The 23,170-nt window shown below is 31.3% G+C and overlaps 1 protein-coding gene across 1 annotated transcript; it reads left to right on the top strand.

The window, feature by feature from the left end:
* Nucleotides 1-3,851: 3,851 nt before the first annotated feature.
* LOC107724068 (caytaxin-like) lies at nucleotides 3,852-23,170 on the top strand. Its single transcript, XM_016532845.1, has 13 exons — nucleotides 3,852-4,400; nucleotides 5,713-5,807; nucleotides 9,533-9,579; nucleotides 10,959-11,186; nucleotides 12,586-12,735; nucleotides 14,186-14,290; nucleotides 16,003-16,105; nucleotides 17,215-17,301; nucleotides 17,381-17,479; nucleotides 18,225-18,260; nucleotides 19,255-19,284; nucleotides 21,312-21,358; nucleotides 22,531-23,170. Exons 2-12 carry the CDS (start codon nucleotides 5,731-5,733, stop codon nucleotides 21,343-21,345), a joined length of 996 nt encoding a protein of 331 aa, XP_016388331.1. The 5' UTR covers nucleotides 3,852-4,400; nucleotides 5,713-5,730; the 3' UTR covers nucleotides 21,346-21,358; nucleotides 22,531-23,170.

The following is a 23,170-nucleotide window of genomic DNA, read 5'->3' on the forward strand; positions in this document are numbered from 1 at the left end:
AATACTTACTATATTAAACAACATACAAATGCAACCTTTGCACTCCCTAAAACTACTTTATTATATTATTATATTATATTATTTTTTTTGTTAATTGAAATAAATTAAAATAAATTAAAAATGAAATAAAAAAATAATCAAAAACGAATAAACTAAAAACATTACTAAAAAAATTTACTAGAATTAAAATGAAAACAAAGCTAATTCAATGTATTCATAAAAACTATTATAGTACATAAATATTACTAAAAAACACTACCAAATTTAACATAGTTATTTTTATTATTTTATTATAACTATTTAATTCATTATTTTTTTTATAATTAATTAATTAATTAGTTAATATTTTTAGAATTACACAAAAATTACTATTGGAAAATAAAGAAAAAAATAATAAAAATGACAAAAGTACATGCATAATTAGCTAAACAATTAATTAATTATAATTGTAAAAAATAAAAATAAAAAATAACTATAGTAGCTTTGTCATTGTTATTTTAGTATTATTTATATTTATATAAATAAATAATTGGTTATAAAAATCATGAATAAAAATATTAAATAAATAACACTGCCACAGACGCATCTGTGTGTAAATCTGTGATTATTTTCTGATGTAACTAGTTGTTGTGGTTGGATCAAACTAAAGGCCGTGGCCGTGGACTCTCGTGACCCAGTTCTGGACTTAATGCTATCGGGCGTTATATAAAGAGATGAGGTATTGCAAAGCAACATTACGGCAATGTGTGTGTAGGCTTTTTTCCGAGACGTCACAGTAACAAGCTTTCACACTGAGAGCTTTCTCGTTTCACTCCTGATCTTCAGATGTCCGGCTGGAGAGTTTAGTGTCTTTATTTCCCATCATTAAATGAATGCACACTAGACTGTTTGTTTATATTTTCAATCATGACAAACAATCATTGTAATATAGTGTCAGGCATCTCTGACATCAGCGGTAGCGGCTGTAACGGACTGATCCCGCTATTGGCCGGCAGGATGCCACAGGAAATGGGAATTAGGATAAGACAATAATTACAGACTAAGACGATTTCATTATGTTTATAAACATCACTGTGCACTACGTGGAATTCAAAGGATCTAAATAAAAACCAATACAGCTGTCATTAAATGATGCAGTTTTGCAGAAACATTAGAATGTAATATTATTACATAACAATCAGGCTTTTTTTTTTTTTTTTTACTTTGGTGCTGTATATAATACAGTAGAATTCTCAGACATCCAAAGTTATTAGTAATTATACTTACACTGTAAAAAAAATTCTGTAACATTTACGGTAAAACCGGCAGCTGTGGTTGCGGGAATTTTACTGTAAAAAACACGGTAGCAACATTTTAGGTTTTTCAGTTTTAACTTAAATTTACTGTTAAATACCGTAATTTCATTAATTGAAATAATGTTAATATACCAACCTATTGAAGTACTGAAATCTGCTTTGTACCTTTGTAATACACTGATAACCACAAAATGCAGGTGGTGATGATTCTCAAAGATACTAAAATAACCCTAATTATATTTACGTAAATAATATATATATATATATAAATATTAGCACGGCAAATGGAGTATTCAGCATTAATCTTTTTTATAGTTTTTTTTTTATTAACTTTTTACTTATGTTATTATGGCACTGTGTTATAGTGATTCTTTTTTTGATCACATTCTGATGTAATTAGATGTTTAAATTTAACCTCATTTCACTTTGATTAGAGTAAAGGTAAACGTTGGCACACCTTACCCCTCTGCTCTCTATGTGAAGTGTGCCTGCGCATATAAAGTTGAAAAACGGAATTATTTTATTTTCTCTTTAATCAGATCAAGTTCTCGCTGCTCTGCTGCTCTGCTGCCTGTGGACAGGAGCCGTTTGTTTGAACTCCAGCTCTATCTTATGGTGAGTAGGTGAGTACAGTGCTCTGAACTTAAAATTTCAGCAGTTGAATATTATATTTATCACTCTAACAAATATATAATTTATATTTATTAATTTAGAATATTTTGTAAATTTGTGAACCACATTGGCATTAATATTCACAGCTGTTCTTCTGGTACAAATATAAAATTGAAAAACGGAATTATTTTATTTTCTCTTTAATCAGATCAAGTTCTCGCTGCTCTGCTGCCTGTGGACAGGAGCCTCATGGAGGTTTGTTTGAACTCCAGCTCTATCTTATGGTGAGTACAGTGAAGTACAGCTCTGAACTTAAAATTTCAGCAGTTGAATATTATATTTATCACTCTAACAAATATATAATTTATATTTATTAATTTAGAATATTTTGTAAATTTGTGAACCACATTGGCATTAATATTCACAGCTGTTCTTCTGGTACAAATGTATATGTTGTGCAATCAAATGCAACTATCTAATATTGAAATCAATCATTATGATATTTTAGAACACTGCATGTATTTTGTGAACTATGAGAGGTTGAAATACAAAAAGAAAGCACTCAGTGCTGAATTCCACATGGCTGGCCGTCCGGAATGATTGAGTGGGTTTTAATGGACGCTCTGATGTTTCAGGTCAGTGTTTGTCCCGACAGAAAAACCCCAGGCTCCGTCTCGAACAGACAGCATCTCTCTAAATTCACTCTCATCCTTTATGAAGTCGTCTCTGTGATTGACAAAACCATTTGAGGACCGTTTTAAAAAGAGTTTATGATGTTTATGGCTGTATACATTCATAATGAATGGCCCAAATGGCCTTGCAAAGCCTAATCCCAAACCGCTGCATTATTCAGCAATAATAATAATACAAATATTATTATTGTTGTTGTTATTATTATTAATAATAATAATATTAATAATTTTGCTGTTGTAGTTGGTTCTTTTGATGTTGTTGATGTTATTAATCTAAAAATGATAGCATCCGTGTAAATTATAAATTATTATAATATAACTGTGGTTAATAATCATATTTTTATTTTTTAATTATTATTATTTTACTTATTATTATTAATAACAAAACATTGTTTTATTTTTTTATAATTGTGATTGTAATTATAATATAACTGATATTAATTAAAAAAATAATAATAATTTGTTATATTAATAACAACAATAATATTTTTTTAAATAAATAAAATTATTATTTTAAATTATAATAACCATGATATTAATAAGTATTATTGTTATTTATATTTACAGTTACATTTTAAAATATAATTATTAACAAGCAACAGCAACATTTATTTTTAATTAGTATTTTTATTATAATACAATACTTATAATTATATTAATAATGAAAACAACAACAAAATAATAATAATTTATTTTTTTAATTGTTGTAATATTATTGTAATTGTAATAGTATAACTTATATTTATTCATTTTTAAAAAATAATTTTAATTAGAATATTCTATTATATTTTTATTATAATTATTATGAATTATTATATCAACAACAACAACTAGCATAATAATAATAATAATTATTATTATTATTATTACTACTACTATGATGTTACATTAAAAATGTGTTTTGCAGGTTACGAGTAGTTGCATTTTCCTAATTTTAATTTATGAATAATAATATGGTTTTAAATTTACCAATAAAATAAAAAATAATTGATCAACTGTTATGTAAAGAAACATTATTTGACTAATTTCCTGGTCTATATAGACTGCAAATGTAATTTTACATGCACTGAGCTTGCACCAGCACAAAGCCTGCGAGCACAAGCCTGATACACAAGCCTCCTCAGTACTAAACAGATGACATTATCACACAGAGCCTCAACCAATCAGAGCGCAGCAGGAAATGCAGCTCCACCGATCACAGGAGACCGAGGGAGGAGTCTGTTTCCAGTCTCTCAGCTGTGATAGAGAGAACGAGAGAGGAACATACAGAGGAGAGATTGTGCTGGGATGGAGAGACAGGGATGCTGTTGCTAGGGAACAGTAAGGAGATGTCCATCTTTTACAGCTTGCTCCACATACAGCAAGGTTCGGAAAGGTTTACCTTTTATAAAGGAGGGAAATAAATGCACCATATAAGAGAGAGAAGGATAGAAGGAAGGGGAGGAGACGCCAGGTGACATGACGTAATCTGGAGTGAAGAAGAATTAAAAAACACATCTGATAGCTGCTCAAAAGGAATCTGTATGTTGTCGTTTCGGGATGATAATGGCCATGCACAGATCCTGAGAGACTGAAAATCATCCACCCGCCCCAGACGCCTCCCTTTGTCTGAGGAGAACCACAGACGGGACCGGCTTCACCCGACAGACAGACAGACAGACAGACAGACAGACAGAGTCAGCTCTGAAGCTCCTCGTCCGGCATGAGCGCTATGGATTTAATCAAGAGCTGAGAAATCAACAGGCCTGAAGGTGAAGCACAGAGAGAAACCAGCGCCTGCTGAGAGAAACTCCCTTCTGCTGTGAGTGTTTGACCAGATGATGAGCCGTGTTTGCAACCCCTTTTAATTCCACAGCGTGACATATTTCTGAGTAAACAGGATGTTCAGTGAGATAAATGTTGATTTTTCCGTGTGGAATTGATTGGACGCTGAAAGGTGTTTGGATGTGACAGGTTGATGAGGGGAGGGTTAAATACTGTAGGCAATGTCAACAAAAAAATGATGTAATATTTTGAGTTTTCATTTTTGTATTTTCAGTTTTTTTGTACTGTGTTTTTGTTATTTAATTATTAAATGTTTAAAAAGAAATATGTGTCTATATAGTTTTTATTAATTTTTAAGTTTATTTTAGTTTTAGGAAAATGTTACTTTGGCAAGTATAGCTGAAATAAAATGTTTAAGTTTTTATTTTTGTATTTTCCTTTTTTAAATTTTGATTAATCATTTAGTTGTAGTTCAAGTTTTAGTAATTGTGTTGTGTTTTTGTCATTTGTATTATTTATTGTATTTTTTAAATATGCCTATTATTTATTAGGTTTTTGTTTTAGTTATTTTAGTACATCAGTTTAAACTAAATGAAAATGGGAAATGTTGCTTTGGCAACTAGCTTAAATAAAATAAGTTTGGTTTTTTAATATTTTATTTGATTTATTTTTTATATTTAGAATTCGTTTTTATTTTTGTATTTTCCATTTTCATTTTCATTTTGTTGTGTTTTTGTCATTTTTATTATTTATTTCTTAAATACATTTTATTTTTGTTATTTTTAAACGGGAAAAAAATGGGAAATGTTGCTTTGGCAACTAGCTGAAATAAAATGTTTAATTTTTTTGTATATTTTATTTGATTTATTTTTTTATATTTTGAGTTCGTTTTTATTTTTGTATTTTCCATTTTCATTTTAGTTCAATTTTTATTCATTTTGTTGTGCGTTATCATCACTTTATTATTTATTGTGTTTTCAAATATGTCCATATAGTTTTTTATTCATTTCGATTTTAGTTTTAGTTATTTAGTACATCAAAGTAAACAAAAAAAAAATGTTTAAGCTGAAATAAAATAAGTTTAAGTTTTTTTTGTCATGTTGACAAACCTCTGATGGGGAGTGATTTGAGAGTGTTTCAGCCATAAACACAATATCACTGTTAAGTCAAATCAAAATCCTTCAGTTGAAATATTAAGTACAGGCGTGAAACTCATTCCATTTCCTCAAATCATGTTTCTTGCTGAAGAGAGAAACTTAATGCCATTAGCTCATTTAAGAGAAGTAATTGAGAGAATAATATGTAGTTTTAGCCTGTATAGCCACCTCTGAATGTGCTGATCTTCTCAGTGTGATCGGGAGCAGAGGATGGGAACCACTGAAGCCACTTTACGCATGGAGAACATGGAGGTGAAAGATGAGTGGCAAGATGATGATTTCCCCCGGTAAGACCTTCAGCCGCTGTCTGACTGACTGAGACATAAACACTCACTCTGTGTTCAGAATAACATACTACCATGCTATTTTTGCATACCTGTGCATGGTATATGAACCTTCTGTTTGCACAGAATATGACCTACAACATTTCCCAAATGTGCAGTATGCAGTGCATGAGATTCTGTATCCCACAATGCATTGTGCTCAACTTCAAATGCAACATAGAGAGGTTGAAATTGTAGCATTTTAGCATAGTTTTTGACATAAATAAGAGCTAAAGTGAATGTGGATAGAAGCTCAGATCATTTGGTCTTTGAGGAATTGATGATAAATGTTTGAGTTCACATTGAGATCTGACTTTTGACTGTTTGCTACTGTAATACTGAAACATTTCTGATTATTATCAATGTTGAAAACAGTTGAGCCGCTTCATATTTTTGTGGGAACTGATCATTCAAAAGTTTGGGGTCAGTAAGAGTTTTATTTTAAAGAAATGAATTTAATCAAGGATGCATTAAATTGATCAAAAGTGACAGTAAAGACATTTATAATGTTGCAAAAGATATCTATTTCAAATAAATGCTGTTCTTCTGAACTTTGCATTCATTAAAGAATCCTGAAAAATAAAATGTATCGCAGTTTCCACAAAAAATATGAACTGTTTTCAACATTGATAATAATCAGAAATGTTTCTTGAGCAGCAAATCAGCATATTAGAATGATTTCTGAAGATCATGTGACACTGAAGACTGGAGTAATGATGCTGAAAATTCAGCTTTGATCACGGGAATAAATTATATTTTATTATATAGTCACATAGAAAACAGCTATTTTAAATTGTAAAAATATTTCACATTTTTACAGATTTTACTGTGTTTTTTGATCAAATAAACACGGCCTTGGTGAGCAGAAGAGACTTAATTCAACAACATTTTAATTACTCCTAAATTTGTGTACACAATCAGTACTGCTATTGATCTACATACTGATACTATTTAGTTATAATGATTTTTCCTTGCTAATAAGCAGATTTGCACCTCTGCTATATGACACCAGGCATGTAAACATCCATGAGGCTTGTTAGTGGCGAGTTATTTTCCTCCACAGCGCAGGCGTCTTTGATTTCTGATCGATCATGTCAGATCAATATTAGAGCTCAGAGCGTGTGGAGCTGAGGATGTGTTATCTAGCTGCACATGAGGGAGAAATGAAGGTGAATCGTGGCATAAACAGTCCAGAAGCAGCATGTGGGTCAACATACAGTACATGAAGACATAAAGAGCACAGCCTTACATCATAATGCATTACCACTTCTGGGCAAATATGAGGTCATCAGTGTTGCCATGACAATGAGGCTAGAGACACAGAGTGCTGAATAATTGATTGTGCACATTATCACATAAACCCACACTGAACAAAATCTTGCTGAAGTAGGTTTTTAATTGTCATGTACTCTATGAAACTTTCTCTCTGATGAACCTGATTATGTTTTAGCTTTTGAAAATTTTGCATTTAAAGTTTTACTCACAATTTCTGATGAAATAATCCTAAATCACCATGGCACAGCGATTATATCCTATGGTAATATCATAATACTTTGATATATACTATGGTACACTGTAAAAAAAAAAAAAAAATGTTGTCAAGTAGCCTATAAATTCCTCATGTGGTAACTATTTATTTAAATAATTTGTAATTAATATTATTTTAATAAATGCTTCACGTGATAACTGGTTTTATGGAATTTAATATATATTAAATAATATTAATCAATAATAATATTTAAATAAATGCTTCAGCACAGCGATTATATCCTATGGTAATATCATAATACTTTGATATATACTATGGTACACTGTAAAAAAAAAAAAAAAATGTTGTCAAGTAGCCTATAAATTCCTCATGTGGTAACTATTTATTTAAATAATTTGTAATTAATATTATTTTAATAAATGCTTCACGTGATAACTGGTTTTATGGAATTTAATATATATTAAATAATATTAATCAATAATAATATTTAAATAAATGCTTCACGTGATAACTGTTTTTATGGAATTTAATATATTAAATAATATTAATCAATAATAATATTTAAATAAATGCTTCATGTAGTAACTGGTTTTATTAATAGGTTTGTTTGTTTGTATGTTTCTTTCTTTCTTTCTTTATTTTAATATTTTTATTAGTATTATTTAAATAAATGCTTCACGCCATAACTGTTTTTATGGAATGTAATATATATTAAATAATATTAATCAATAATAATATTTAAATAAATGCTTCATGTAGTAACTGGTTTTATTCATATTAATAAGTAATATTAAAATAATGCTTCACATGGTAACTTTTTCTACTCAATTATTTGTGTGTGTGTGTGTGTGTGTATATATACAGTGGGTACGGAAAGTATTCAGACCCCCTTAAATTTTTCACTCTTTGGTCTTTATGCAATTTAATATTTCATAATTTAATTCATTTTAATAAGTCTGATTTCATTATAAAAAGGAACTTACTTTAAAAAGAAAGTTACTTTTTAAGGCTTAGATCAGTTAAAATAGATCCTTAACAACTGAATGATTTTATTTTAGCTTTCAGTGTATTGTTAGATTACCATTACCACAGATTAATATTCCATATACTACATATTACAATGGTGCATATGCAAAGAATGGTACCTTTTATATTAGTGCCAAACATTAAAACTTACTTCATGATAATGGTTTAGACAGATAATGGATGCAGCAGACACTATCTTTATAAGCATCCTGTCGCAAAAATTGTCTGAACTGAGTTCTGTAAGCCTCATTATTGCACTGCACTCTCTAATTAACCAGCAGCAGTCCCCTGACACCGCACAGCCTGCTGGGTAATTACACACCGACTGTAGTCAGCACGAGATACACAAACACTGCTGATGGTAATGCCATAGAATGATGGGTTAATTGTGTGCTTCACTCCTGCTGAAACATACTGTTTGTTCAGGCTCGACACAGAAGTGCAAACGCCATCATTTACAGAATGTGTGCACATTAGCACTGACCTCTGTGTGAGCCAAACCCGACTTAATCATCATCGTGTTGAATTATTGTTTAATCTTGAGGCTCTAGCTTGTTAACTGTCTCTGTTCTGTAGTAAAAGTGCTATATTTATCACAGAGACTTGAGGATGCATGACTCTTTTCACTTGACTAGTAAGCTTAAAAAGCACCCCAAACACCCTAGCAACCACCATTAATAACCTAGCAACACTAGCAATAAAACAATACATTAAATAACTCAACAACCAGTTAAAGCAGCACTATGTAACTTTTGGCGCTCTAGCGGTTAATAAACAGAACTGCACACATCCCGCGGAAGAACATTCCAACCGGAGCTACTTCTCTAAGTTTATGTCTATGGCGATTCACGCAGGTATGTGTTACTCCGCAGCGGCGACGACCCGACCAGGCTACAATAGTCCAAATATAAGTACTTATTATAAGTGTACCGTAGTGATTCGGAATAAGACAAAAACGTGGTTTGGAAGATTAATTCATGATGTACTCGCTCATTATATACATTTAAAAAATTTTGAACACAGAAAAAGTTACATAGCGCTGCTTAAAGGCCAATTATTATTGTGGGTCACTGTGTCATTATTGTGAATTTAAGTGGCTCTATAATGACAGAGGGAATGTGTAGTTGTGTGTGTGTTGTGGTCATCTGTAGAATTTCTCTGGCTTGATTTCCAGGCCTCTTCCTGAAGACGGTGATTTAGATGGACTCACTGACAACACTGGTAAGTTCATCTCAGTGCATCTCCTCCATGTGTTTTTCACTGTGGAAAAGACTTTTATTATGAAATATTTATTGACACACTGCTAATAAAATAGCAGAATTGAGAAAGATAATCCACAGATTTCATTAGAAGAAGAGGAAACGTCCCAGGTTACGTATGTAACCATGGTTCCCCGAGGGAACGAGACGCTGCGTCGGAAAACGCTAGGGCAACGCCTTCAGCGATACCAAGCTCTGAATCATATGTGTAATCAATCGAATCGATGGGCGAGACGTCAGAGGCGGGTGACGTCATGACAGCCCCCGACTTAGAGCGCCGCCGTCCTTGGTCCCGCTGCGGGGGAGCGCGAGAGGAAACGCTCTGTTTTTGGACCTTCCTATATGAGGAGCTGGTACCCGGCTGGGGCTGCTCCCGCCCAGCAGAGTTCCCGAAGGGGAACTGGTTCAGGTTGAAAGTTGAATCACCATTAATTAAAATAAAAAATATTTTTATTTTTAATAATTTTATATTCAATTATAGAAAATAATTATATATTTTTAAAAGTAATTAATAGTTAACATATAAATGTTAACTGAAATAAAATAAAAAATATAAAAAAGCTAAACATTTTATTTCAATTAGTTGCCTGGGCAACATTGTTTTTCAACATAATTTCATTACATATCATAATCATAAAATTTCAAAATAAATTTCATGATCATAACACAATTTTTAATTAGTTTAAGTCGAAGTAGTAAAATTACTAAAACTAAAATTAAATAGACATTTAAACAAGGAAAACAAACTAAAAAACGGACAAAAACACAAAATTACTAAAACAAACAAAATAAAAAATAATAATTTTATATTTAATTATTAAAATAATTATTATATATATATTTTAAAATAATTATTAGTTAATAAATAAATGTTAACTGAATTGAAATATAAAAAACATTAACTTTCATTTTATTTCAATTAGTTGCCAGAGCATAATTTTTTTCCAATATAATTTCATTACATATCATAAACATAACATTTCAGAATAAATGTCATATTTAGAACATAATTATCATTTAGTTTAAGTTGAAGTACTAAAATTACTGAAATATCACTCTGAATAAAAATGTAAAAAGAAAAATAAATGAAATAAAAAGAAAACAAAAAAAACAGAATCACTAAAACAAACTGAAATTAAAATTAAAATGGAAAGCATAAAAATAAAAACTATTTCAAAATATGAATGAATCCTCTATTAGTATATTAATGATACTAAAAATTCACTGCTGTCTTCTGGTTGAAGAGTGTTTTTCATAAATTAAAGGGTTTCTTTTTTTTTATGTAAATGTGTTTTAATTTTGGCAGCTTCTTTTATAAATGTTTGTGATTTCTCTGTCCAGCTCATCGTGCCGCTCTGACGGCGGATCACGTGGATTCTGTCCGACAGAAGCGCCGCACGCTGATCGCTCCGGATATCAACCTGTCGCTGGATAAAAGCGAAGGTTCGCTGCTTTCTGACGACTTCCTGGAAACACCAGACGACCTGGACATAAACGTGGACGACATCGACACGCCAGACGACGACTCTCTCGGCTCCCTCAACAACGGCAACGAGCTGGAATGGGAAGGTCAGTCTGAGGTCAAAGGTCGTGTGGTTTTGGCTGGAAAACAGGAAACATTACAGAACAAATCTCATGTTGGTTTGCCAAAGCTAATCATGCTAACAACTTGCTAAATCATGTTAGCAACATGTTAAAACATGCTAGCAATGTGCTAAATCATGCTACAAACATGCTAGCAACATCCTAGCACTAAATCATGTTAACAACATGTTAAATCATTCAAACAAAATACTAAAACATGTTACATCATGATAGAAATGTGCTAGAAATGTCCTAAACCATGCTTGCAACATATTAAAACGTGCTAGTAATGTGCTAAATCGTCTTAGAAACATGCTACCACCATATTAAATAATGTTAACAGTGTGTTAAATCATGATAGCAGCATGTTAAAACATGTCAGCAATGTGTTAAATCGTGTTAACAACTTGTTAAAACATGCTAGCAATGTGCTAAATCATACTAGTAAAATACTAGAACTGTATTCAAATCATGTTAGCAATGTGCTAAATTAAGTTAACTGTGCTAACTCATGCTAGAAACATGTTAGCAATGTGCTAAATCATGCTAACAACCTGTTAAAACATGTTAGCAATGTGTTAAATCACACTAGAAACATACTAGCAACGTGCTAAATCATGCTAGAAACATGCTAGTACAATATAAAATCATGCTAAAACATATTAAAACATGTTAGAAATGTGCTAGAAATGTCCTAAATCATGCTAGCAACATGTTAAAACGTGCTAGTAATGTGCTAAATCGTCTTAGAAACATGCTACCACCATACTAAATAATGTTAACAGTGTGTTAAATCATGATAACAACATGCTAAAACATGTCAGCAATGCGTTAAATCATGATAACAACTTGTTAAAACATACTAGCAATGTGTTAAATCATACTAGTAAAATACTAGAACTGTATTAAAATCATGTTAGCAATGTGTTAAATTGTTAACTGTGCTAACTCATGCTATAAACATGTTAGCAATGTGCTAAATCATGCTAACAACCTGTTAAAACATGTTAATGTGTTAAATCCCACTAGAAACATGCTAGGAATGTGCTAAATCATACTAGAAACATGCTAGCAATGTGCTAAATCATGCTAGAAACATGTTAAAAAATGCTAGCAATGTGTTAAATCATACTAGTAAATTACTAGCACTGTATTAAATCATGTTAGCAATGTGCTAAATTATGGTAACTGTGTTAAATCATGCTAGAAACATGTTAGCAATGTGCTAAATCATATTAACAAGATTTTATAGACTTGTAAAATCTTCAAAATTAAAGCTTTTCAAAGTTCCAAACTTTCGGACAAGGCCATCAATCTTTACTCATCTAGTTTCACAACATACTCAGATTTGCCCAATTAAATGCAGATCGTATTGTTTTTTCAGACGACACTCCAGTGGCCAGTGCGAAGGGTCCAGGCGGCGACGGCGGCGACGGTGCGGGCCATCTGTGGAGGACGGTGATCATCGGCGATCAGGAGCACAGGATAGACATGCAGGTCATCAGGCCGTACCTGCGTGTCGTCACGCATGGAGGTCAGTCGATGATATTAATATTTGAAATGACAGATAGAACTTTTATTTATATATATATATATATATATATATATTAGTAACACTTTACAATAAGGATCCATTAGTTAATGTTAGTTTAAGGCACAAAAAACCACTAGAACAGTGTTATATATTTTGCTGACTTGTGTACTTGCATTATCCCAAATGTTTCGAAGAATGTTTAAATCCAGAGAAATAAGCAATTTTAACTAGTGACACGGAGCGTGTCTATAGTGTCATTGTGTCGCCTGCCAATGACGTCATAACCCCTTGATTTCCGGTTTTGTTTTGTAGAAAACATGGAAACACCAAAGACGCTTTAATATGTTGTGCGTTTTAATAGACCGGTGACGACCGCACAGAGTAGCATTATAACAGAACGTTCAAATGTATGTAGTATGATAAAACAGCTGCTTTACCCCACATACACACGACCGGAAGGAGCGGAAGCGCTCGACTGTGGCATAATAAAATCTCTGCTGCTTTTGAGCCGTGTGTCTCGCTCGTTCAGCGGCCTCGTTTCGCTTCGACGGCTTTCCACCTCACTCTGCTTCATACTACGACGTTAATAAATCATTAGGTCATCCATGAACATGATTTCTGCCTGAGTCCCGTCAGATTGCATCAGCTGTGGGGATGAAGACCACAACTCCCATGATTCCACACTCAGCCACAGCGTCATCAAACTACGCCTTTGTCTCTTTGTTTATTGTGAATACGTGCCCTCTAGCGGCAAAAATTACATATTGTGCCTTTAATGCATTAACTAACATGAACAAACAATGAACAATACATTTATTACAGTATTTATTAATCTTTGTTAATGTTAGTTAATGAAAATACAGTTGTTCATTGTTAGTTCACAGTGCATTAACTAATGTTAACAAGCACAACTTTTGATTTTAATAATGCATTAGTAAATGTTAAAAATTAACATCAACTATGATTAATAAATACTGTAGAAGTATTGTTCATGCTTAGTTCATGTTACTAATGGAACCTTGTTGTAAAGTGTTACCTTTTTATTTTATGTTTCAGTTAAAGTTTATTTTATTTCAAGTAATGTAATTTTTTTATTTTTTAGCTTTTGTTTTAACTAGGCCTATAATAACCCTGATTTGAACAAAACCCTTAACACTAAATTCAGCTTTGTGTAACTCGTCCCACTCTTTACATACAAAAACATTATATAATCACAACAAGTTCATTTATATCTTAAAGGTACAGTAGCAAAAACAGCTTGTTTAATTCTAAAGGATGGAAAACAGAAATTAAACTTAAATGACAAATGTTTCTTGTTTGTTGGCACATTGTAAGTGGACTTAAGGGAAAATACAGCACATTATGTTCCAAGGCCGTTTTACACAAACAGTGGGATCAGTGAAAATGGAAAGTGTTCAGCTTGATCTCATGTTACTGTTTCTGTTCACAGGTTATTACGGTGAAGGACTGAATGCCATCATCGTGTTTGCTGCCTGCTATCTGCCCGACAGCGGCTGCGCAGACTACAATTACATCATGGAGAACCTCTTTCTGTAAGACACAGACACACACTTTAGTCAAAGAGTAGACCAGTGTGCATTTGAAATCAGATAAACATAAGTGTTTGGGTTATAGAAAGACCTAAACAGACCTATGTGTGTACTAAACAGAGTTCAAATTGAATCAAGTTAGCAAACAGATGCAGAATCATAATTCAAATTTGAATGTAAGGAAGCAGAATCAAAATAGAATGTTAAAGAAATTCATATAACTGCTGTATATGCTGTACAGTTTTTATTATCTTGTTAAATTAATAATAATAATAATTATTATTATTTTTATTTTTTTAATATTATTATTATTTTATTACATTTCATTTGTCACTATGAATTACCCATAAATGTGTTTTCATACACACAACATACAGAATATTTCCAGAAACATAGAATTTTTGTATTTAATTTATTTAAACAGATATGTCTTCTACATCAGTGTTATTTTAGTATTGTTGATGTACTGTTATAGTTTTTATTAATATTTTGAATCAGTTTTTATTTTTAGATTTTTCATTTAAATTTTAGTAAGTTTTAGTCACTTTGTTTTGTGTTTTTGTCATTTTTAGTAGTTTTATTTATATATGTCTATATAGTTTTTATTAATTTTATTTCGGTTTTCGTTATTTTAGTGCATATTTTAGTGCATAAACTAAATTTAAATGAAAAAAGTTGCCTTGGCAACTAGTAAAAAAAAAAAAAGTGTTTTATATTTTATTTTACTTAAGTTATTGTTAATTTTATTTCAAGTAGTTTAATGATTTTAATTTCAGAAACTTTTTAATTTTAGTTAACTATAATAACTATGTTCTACATACATAACAAGCAAGTTTTTTTAAAGAAATTAATAATTTTATTCAGCAAGGATGCATTAAATTGATCAAAAGTGACAGTAAACACATTTATAATGTTATAAAATATTTCTATTTCAAATAAATTCTGTTCATTTGAACTTTGAAAAAATAAAATGTATCACAGCTTCCACAAAAATATGAAGCAGCACAACTGTTTTCAACATTGATAATAATCAGATATGTTTCTTGAGCAGCAAATCAGCATATTAGAATGATTTCTGAAGATCATGTGACACTGAAGACTGGAGTAATGATGCTGAAAATTCAGCTTTGATCACAGAAATAAATTACAGTTTACAATATATTCCAATAGAAAACAGTTATTTTAAATTGAAATAATATTTCACAATTTTACTGTTTTTGCTGTATTTTGGATCAAATAAATTGTAGAAGTATTGTTCATGCTTAGTTCATGTTACTAATGGAACCTTGTTGTAAAGTGTTACCTTTTTATTTTATGTTTCAGTTAAAGTTTATTTTATTTCAAGTAATGTAATTTTTTTATTTTTTAGCTTTTGTTTTAACTAGGCCTATAATAACCCTGATTTGAACAAAACCCTTAACACTAAATTCAGCTTTGTGTAACTCGTCCCACTCTTTACATACAAAAACATTATATAATCACAACAAGTTCATTTATATCTTAAAGGTACAGTAGCAAAAACAGCTTGTTTAATTCTAAAGGATGGAAAACAGAAATTAAACTTAAATGACAAATGTTTCTTGTTTGTTGGCACATTGTAAGTGGACTTAAGGGAAAATACAGCACATTATGTTCCAAGGCCGTTTTACACAAACAGTGGGATCAGTGAACATGGAAAGTGTTCAGCTTGATCTCATGTTACTGTTTCTGTTCACAGGTTATTACGGTGAAGGACTGAATGCCATCATCGTGTTTGCTGCCTGCTATCTGCCCGACAGCGGCTGCGCAGACTACAATTACATCATGGAGAACCTCTTTCTGTAAGACACAGACACACACTTTAGTCAAAGAGTAGACCAGTGTGCATTTGAAATCAGATAAACATAAGTGTTTGGGTTATAGAAAGACCTAAACAGACCTATGTGTGTACTAAACAGAGTTCAAATTGAATCAAGTTAGCAAACAGATGCAGAATCATAATTCAAATTTGAATGTAAGGAAGCAGAATCAAAATAGAATGTTAAAGAAATTCATATAACTGCTGTATATGCTGTACAGTTTTTATTATCTTGTTAAATTAATAATAATAATAATTATTATTATTTTTATTTTTTTAATATTATTATTATTTTATTACATTTCATTTGTCACTATGAATTACCCATAAATGTGTTTTCATACACACAACATACAGAATATTTCCAGAAACATAGAATTTTTGTATTTAATTTATTTAAACAGATATGTCTTCTACATCAGTGTTATTTTAGTATTGTTGATGTACTGTTATAGTTTTTATTAATATTTTGAATCAGTTTTTATTTTTAGATTTTTCATTTAAATTTTAGTAAGTTTTAGTCACTTTGTTTTGTGTTTTTGTCATTTTTAGTAGTTTTATTTATATATGTCTATATAGTTTTTATTAATTTTATTTCGGTTTTCGTTATTTTAGTGCATATTTTAGTGCATAAACTAAATTTAAATGAAAAAAGTTGCCTTGGCAACTAGTAAAAAAAAAAAAAGTGTTTTATATTTTATTTTACTTAAGTTATTGTTAATTTTATTTCAAGTAGTTTAATGATTTTAATTTCAGAAACTTTTTAATTTTAGTTAACTATAATAACTATGTTCTACATACATAACAAGCAAGTTTTTTTAAAGAAATTAATAATTTTATTCAGCAAGGATGCATTAAATTGATCAAAAGTGACAGTAAACACATTTATAATGTTATAAAATATTTCTATTTCAAATAAATTCTGTTCATTTGAACTTTGAAAAAATAAAATGTATCACAGCTTCCACAAAAATATGAAGCAGCACAACTGTTTTCAACATTGATAATAATCAGATATGTTTCTTGAGCAGCAAAATCAGCATATTAGAATGATTTTTTTTTATTTTTATTTTTTTTTCCATTAACGTCCAGGTTAAGAAAGAATCTCAAATGTCTGATCATCGCACATCCCTCCTGGTTCATCCGGACAGTTCTGGCCATCTCGCGGCCCTTTATCAGGTCAGAAAACACCAAACATCACATAAACACCCTCAACAGTTTGTAGAATGTGTTCTAATACATTTGAATTCCTCTGCAGTGTAAAATTCATGGATAAGATCCGTTATGTCCAGAGTCTGGAGGAACTGGCTCTGATCGTTCCCATGGAGCATGTGCAGATTCCCGAGTGCGTGCTGGAGTAAGTGATCTTCACCAGCAGGAGGAGACACATGGATGTCTTTTGATTTACACTCGCAGAGAGAATGTCATTTGTACATGCAAACTAAAACACACAAGGGCATGATAGAGTTTTGTTGAAGCTGTATGCAGAAATTAACATTTCACATTAACATGATCTCACTACGTTGCATATTTAACCCTGTAAAGCCTGACATATGAAATAATAGTCTGAAAAATCACTTTTTTTTTTTATTTACTTTAATCAATCAGACGACAGAAGACATGGAGTAGATTGCGTGCGACAGTTTTTTCAGCAAAGTTTTCATCATGTTGATCATTTAGAGGCTTTAGAAATGTGCATTTTAAATATGATATGGTAGGTTTTATAGGTTTAGTTTGCCAAGTGGTGCCCCGTTATCATGACATAAATAAAATGGCATTTAAATAAATTTTTTAGTGTCCTAACTTCAAATCATATTCAATATTGCAGTTGGAAATGAAAGGTGAATTTAAGTGCATTGCATTGTAAGATACATTGTAGGATATTTTAATAAATGTATGTCATCTGTGTATTCCAGGATTACAGAAAATGCACTTCTTGTACATAGCACACATACTGCATACTGTAAAAATAGTACGAGTATCTGGGCAGTTCCGAACACAGTCGTAGATTTCTCTGTGTTGAAGGCGTGAGGTTTTAGAAATGCGCAGTGTTTGTAATGTGTGACAGTGTGATAACAGTTTGCGCTCTCTTCTTTCTGCAGATGTGACGAGGAGCGACTCAAAGCGCAGAGAGAAAGGTAAAACCGCAGCAGGGGGTTGTGGGATGGTATGGCGTTACGTGATCTGAGTTCTCTGGCCTTTACATGATTCAGATGTTAAACAGGCCACAGCAGGACAGTTTCTCTTACAGTCCGGCCCATAATATACACACACACATACACACATACACACACATATATATATATATATATTAGGGCTGTCAGTCGATTAAAATTTTTAATCTAATTAATCACACATTAAATTTGGCTGTGAAAATACCCCCCAAAAATTATTTAAAGCCATTATTGTGTTAAGTGAGAAAAGTATCAATAGACATTACAAAAAGTAGCTTTAGAAAGAAATATTTTATTTGATTCAACATAAAATTTATTTCACATAAACTTTTATGCTACAACGGCCTAACATAAACTATGGAACATAAAAGACATCTCAGTATTTTTTGTTCATACAGTGAAAGTCATTGTTAACCAAAACAGCTTGGTTACCAACAGTCTTCAGATGACAGAATTTTCATTTTTGGGCAAATTATCCCTTTAATGTTTTTTTTTGTTTGTTTGTTTTTTTTTTTATAATATAATAAAACTGCCAGTAGGTGGTGGTAAATGTAATTGAGTCATTCATTCAAGCATTCGATTCATTCAAAGGCTGATTTATTCAGGAATGAAGTAAATGGCTTTCTTTATAGCTGGGTCTTTGAATCATTGGTTCACAAACGTGGATTCATTCAGAAAAAAAACACTGCTGTGTTGTTAAGAGACGCACAACTGTTCTGCTGTGGCTTTATAGGTAATATTTTCGTTGGCAAAATTGAGCAAAAACAGACAATATTGTGTTTAAAATAGTTTATTGAGTAAGATAAACTCATACGGGGGAATTTTTTGCCCCAATCTCTTAAATCGTAAGGGCATATATAACTGCATTTATGGACTACATCACGCAGTTGTTGCCCTGTATCATGTTTGTCAGATGTTTGTTGTGCACTAATATGTTACTTCGATTATGTCCTCACAGGCTTGAACAACTGGCCAAGACATCAGAGAGGTGAAACTCTTTACATCCATGCAGTGTTTGATGTATGTGACATGCAGCATCGCAGGAGTCTCTGTCTGGAATCACAGGCTGCATCTCAATTCGCATACTGCATACTAAAAATATATATTTCACTATGAAACAATACATACACTATTGAAATACTAAATAGTGCTTTTATTCATCAAGGATGCATTAAATTGACTAAAAACAGCAAAGACATTTATAATGTAACAAAATATTTCTATTTCTAATAAATGCTGTTCTTTTTAATTTTCTGTTCCTCAGAGAATCCTGAAAACATTACGTTATTATAATGTTACTTAATATAATATTATAATATTTTATTGTAAAATGTATTATCATTTTATCATTTATTTAATAATGAAAGCTGTTTTCAACATTGATAATAATCAGAAATGTTTCTTGAGCAGCAAATCAGCATATTAGAATGATTTCTGAAGATCATGTGACACTGAAGACTGGAGTAATCACAGGAATAAATTACATTTTACAATATATTACAATAGAAAACAGTTATTTTACATTTTAATAATATTTCACAGTATTACTGTTTTTACTGTATTTTTTGATCAAATAAACGCGGCCTAGGTGAGCAGAAGAGACTTCTTTTAAAAACATTAAAAAATCTTGATAACTCCAAACTTTTGAACGGTAGTGTACTTTTGAATGTAGTATTACTACATACTACAGACCGTCATTATCAAATACTGTATGCATATGCAATTTAGGTCCATTACCTTAAACTTCATTATTATTTCGAGTTTAGACTTAAGTATTGATGCGGCAGCTTCATGTTCCTTGCTATTTCTTACAACTGAAAATAAATGAACGCAAAACCATCTGAGACCCTCATTTTCAGTGCAAAGGAATTATGGGTAATATTACTTCAAAAAGTGTGGGTGGATGCACACAAGAAATCCCTTAGGAATAGTAAACCATCTGAGCACCTTTGACTTTTTCAACATGATTAATTCTTATCTCTCATACTATTTATGACAATTAGTATGCAAACTGGGATGCAGCCATAACATAATCTGACCGTGTGTATCAAACAGACTTGTATTTCAAAGGTTATTGCATTGACAGTGAAAGCTTAATGAGAAAACATGCATTTAGATTTTATTACAACACATATACATGATTCAGCTCAAGTCAACATGTAACCAAAATTGACACACTTTAACACTTTATTACACGTCATCGTTCTGCTTGCTATCAAATCATCAAAGAGTCCTATTTTTCATTGCCTTCACTCCAACCACTTGTCAAATAGAGTCATTTTTCATCATCTAACCCAGGGGGTTTCAATCTTTTAGATGCCATGGACCCCTAAATAAAACTTGCATAAAGTGAAAAACTAATGTTATAAAGAGAAAAATATTTAGAATTATTATTCAGAATTGCAAATATATTATTTAGAATTTTTATCCTGCAATTCTTTCTTTATAACTCGAAATTATGAGATGAAAAGTCACAATTACCTTTTTAAGAATTGTTTATTCCGTGCCAGAAATGGGCTTCCATAGTTACAGTGCTGTACTTATGTATTATTTGTTTATTTACTCATTTATTTATTTTTATATATTTATTTTAATCTCATTTTAGTTTATTTATTTTATTTTAAACTTTATTTAAAATAATTATTTATTTATTTGTATATAATTTTTATTTATTTATTTTAATCTTATTTTTATTGTTTATTCTTATTTTTATTTATTCTTCTCTATTATTATTCTAATTATTATTTTTTTTATTTTTTTTACCTTTTCTCTAAACTTTTACACAGACCCCCTACCACTAAAACTCCAGATCGAACTAATTCCACGTGGTTAAAATTACTTGGAAAACTGCATTTCTCATTGAATATCTTAGGAAATATGTCCAATTACGAAAGTTAAATGTGTTGCAAACACCATTTCCTGTTGATTTTAAATGCAAAGAAATCTGATGTGATTCTGATGTGCGTTCACACTATTTGTTTTGAATGTAATGTTGATTGGAGTGTTATTTTGCAGGCCGCCATCAGTGGCTGCGGAGGCCTGTCCCTGACGCGTCTCATTGGGTAAGAGAGTGAACGCCTGACTGTAACAGTAGATTTAGCAGTAGGGTGGGTTTAATGACCTCTGGACCATACACCATATTTGGGGTCTCTGAATGGCGAGAGGAGCGGCATCTCATCTGCTCTGTTGCATAAAACACATCTGCTGCTCTCGTCAGATCAGCAGCCGCAGCGACCCTGCCGCCCATCACTGCTATTTTTGACCAGACTACTGACCGGCACATGGCCGATATCCCATCACAAGCATATCGCCCTGCGTGTCTGTCTTTCTTCAGTGTTGGGGAGTAACTTAAAAGGCTAGTTCACCCAAAAATGAAAATTCAGTCTCAAACCTGCATTCTGTTATTTTATTTCGTTCTCATAGCTCCTTCTCGTAGCCATTTCCTTCTCAATGGCTGTCAAGGACAAAACCCCCATAAAGTTAGTCCATATGACTCGTAGGCTTTATTCCAAGTCATCTGAAGTCATATGATAGCTTTGTGCGAGGAACAGACTGAAATGTAAGTCATAAGACATGTGAAAACCAGTAACAGTGTCATTGATGTCCACCTTTGTGACATGCATTATACTGACCATTTGATTTGAGAGCTTAAGCAAAAAGGAAGCTTTTGTATGAATTCATAAGACCTGAAATATAAATACATTGCATATTTGACTTTGAAATATAAATGTTTAATATTTAAATGTTTATATATATATATATATATAATTTATTATATATTTAATAAGGTTAATTGATTATGTATTTAATGTTTTTAAATAAAATAAATATTTTGTTAATGTTCTTTGTAAATATATCATTTCGTATATATTAAATATTGAACATATATTAAATAATATAATAACCCTGAAAGGGTTATTGAAGTAAAAAAAAAAAAACTAAAACTTTTATTGAAAAAAAGTTAACTGAAATAAATAATATATAAAAATTATCATTTTCATTTAGTTTAACTTGATGCACTTAACTAAAACTGAAATAAAAAAAAAACAATAAAACCTATATAGACATATTTTAAAACAAAACTAATGCATACATACTTTTTTGATGACCTTGGATTATTTTTTGTAAGACTCACCCAAAACTTTTGATAAATGCAAAACACAATGATCCTAAAATCTAAAAGAAATTAAATGATAAATATAGTGATTGTGAATGATATTTTTCTCATTTACAGATACACTTCAAGACAGGGATTCATCTGTGCATGTCATTTTCCAAAGATGTTCAATTGTAAAGAACAATCATGTGGATGTACACAATCATCATCATCTCAAAACACAATAATGATGTTTGTGACGCTCTGTCTACAGTGAAGTTTTTCGATACTCACTGACCTTTGACCTGGATCACAACCGGATCGCAGTTCAGTAAGTGTGAACGAGAGAGAAAACAAATGCTTACGGACTCTCTTTTCGTACACTTGTTTTGTTTCTGAAGAGGAACATCTGTGCAAACTCAAACATCTTGTGTAACAGTCGTTTGTGTTGTACAGATGTAAAACTTGGGATGTTTAATACCAGAGGGATTTTAGCTTGACTTGGCAATTTTTACCATGTTCACTGGCCAACAGCTTCCACAATGGGAAACGCATTCAGCCTGTTACATAATGCAGCAGCTTACAGGTTTAAAGTCAACATGAAATCATGCTTGCCTTCATAATCATTCATTGGTCAACTTGCCATAAAAAACAACCAATCACCAAAAATTATTTAGTCATAGTTTTGGGCTGTTGCCGAAGGTAATTTATTCTTTTCTAAAATCGTGTAAGTGGTTAAAGGAAAAGTTCACCCAAAAATAAAGACAATTAGCCCATT

The sequence above is a fragment of the Sinocyclocheilus rhinocerous genome, unplaced genomic scaffold (genome assembly GCF_001515625.1).
Source record: "Sinocyclocheilus rhinocerous isolate Xijiao unplaced genomic scaffold, SAMN03320098_v1.1 scaffold102, whole genome shotgun sequence".
Taxonomy (NCBI): Eukaryota; Metazoa; Chordata; class Actinopteri; order Cypriniformes; family Cyprinidae; genus Sinocyclocheilus; species Sinocyclocheilus rhinocerous.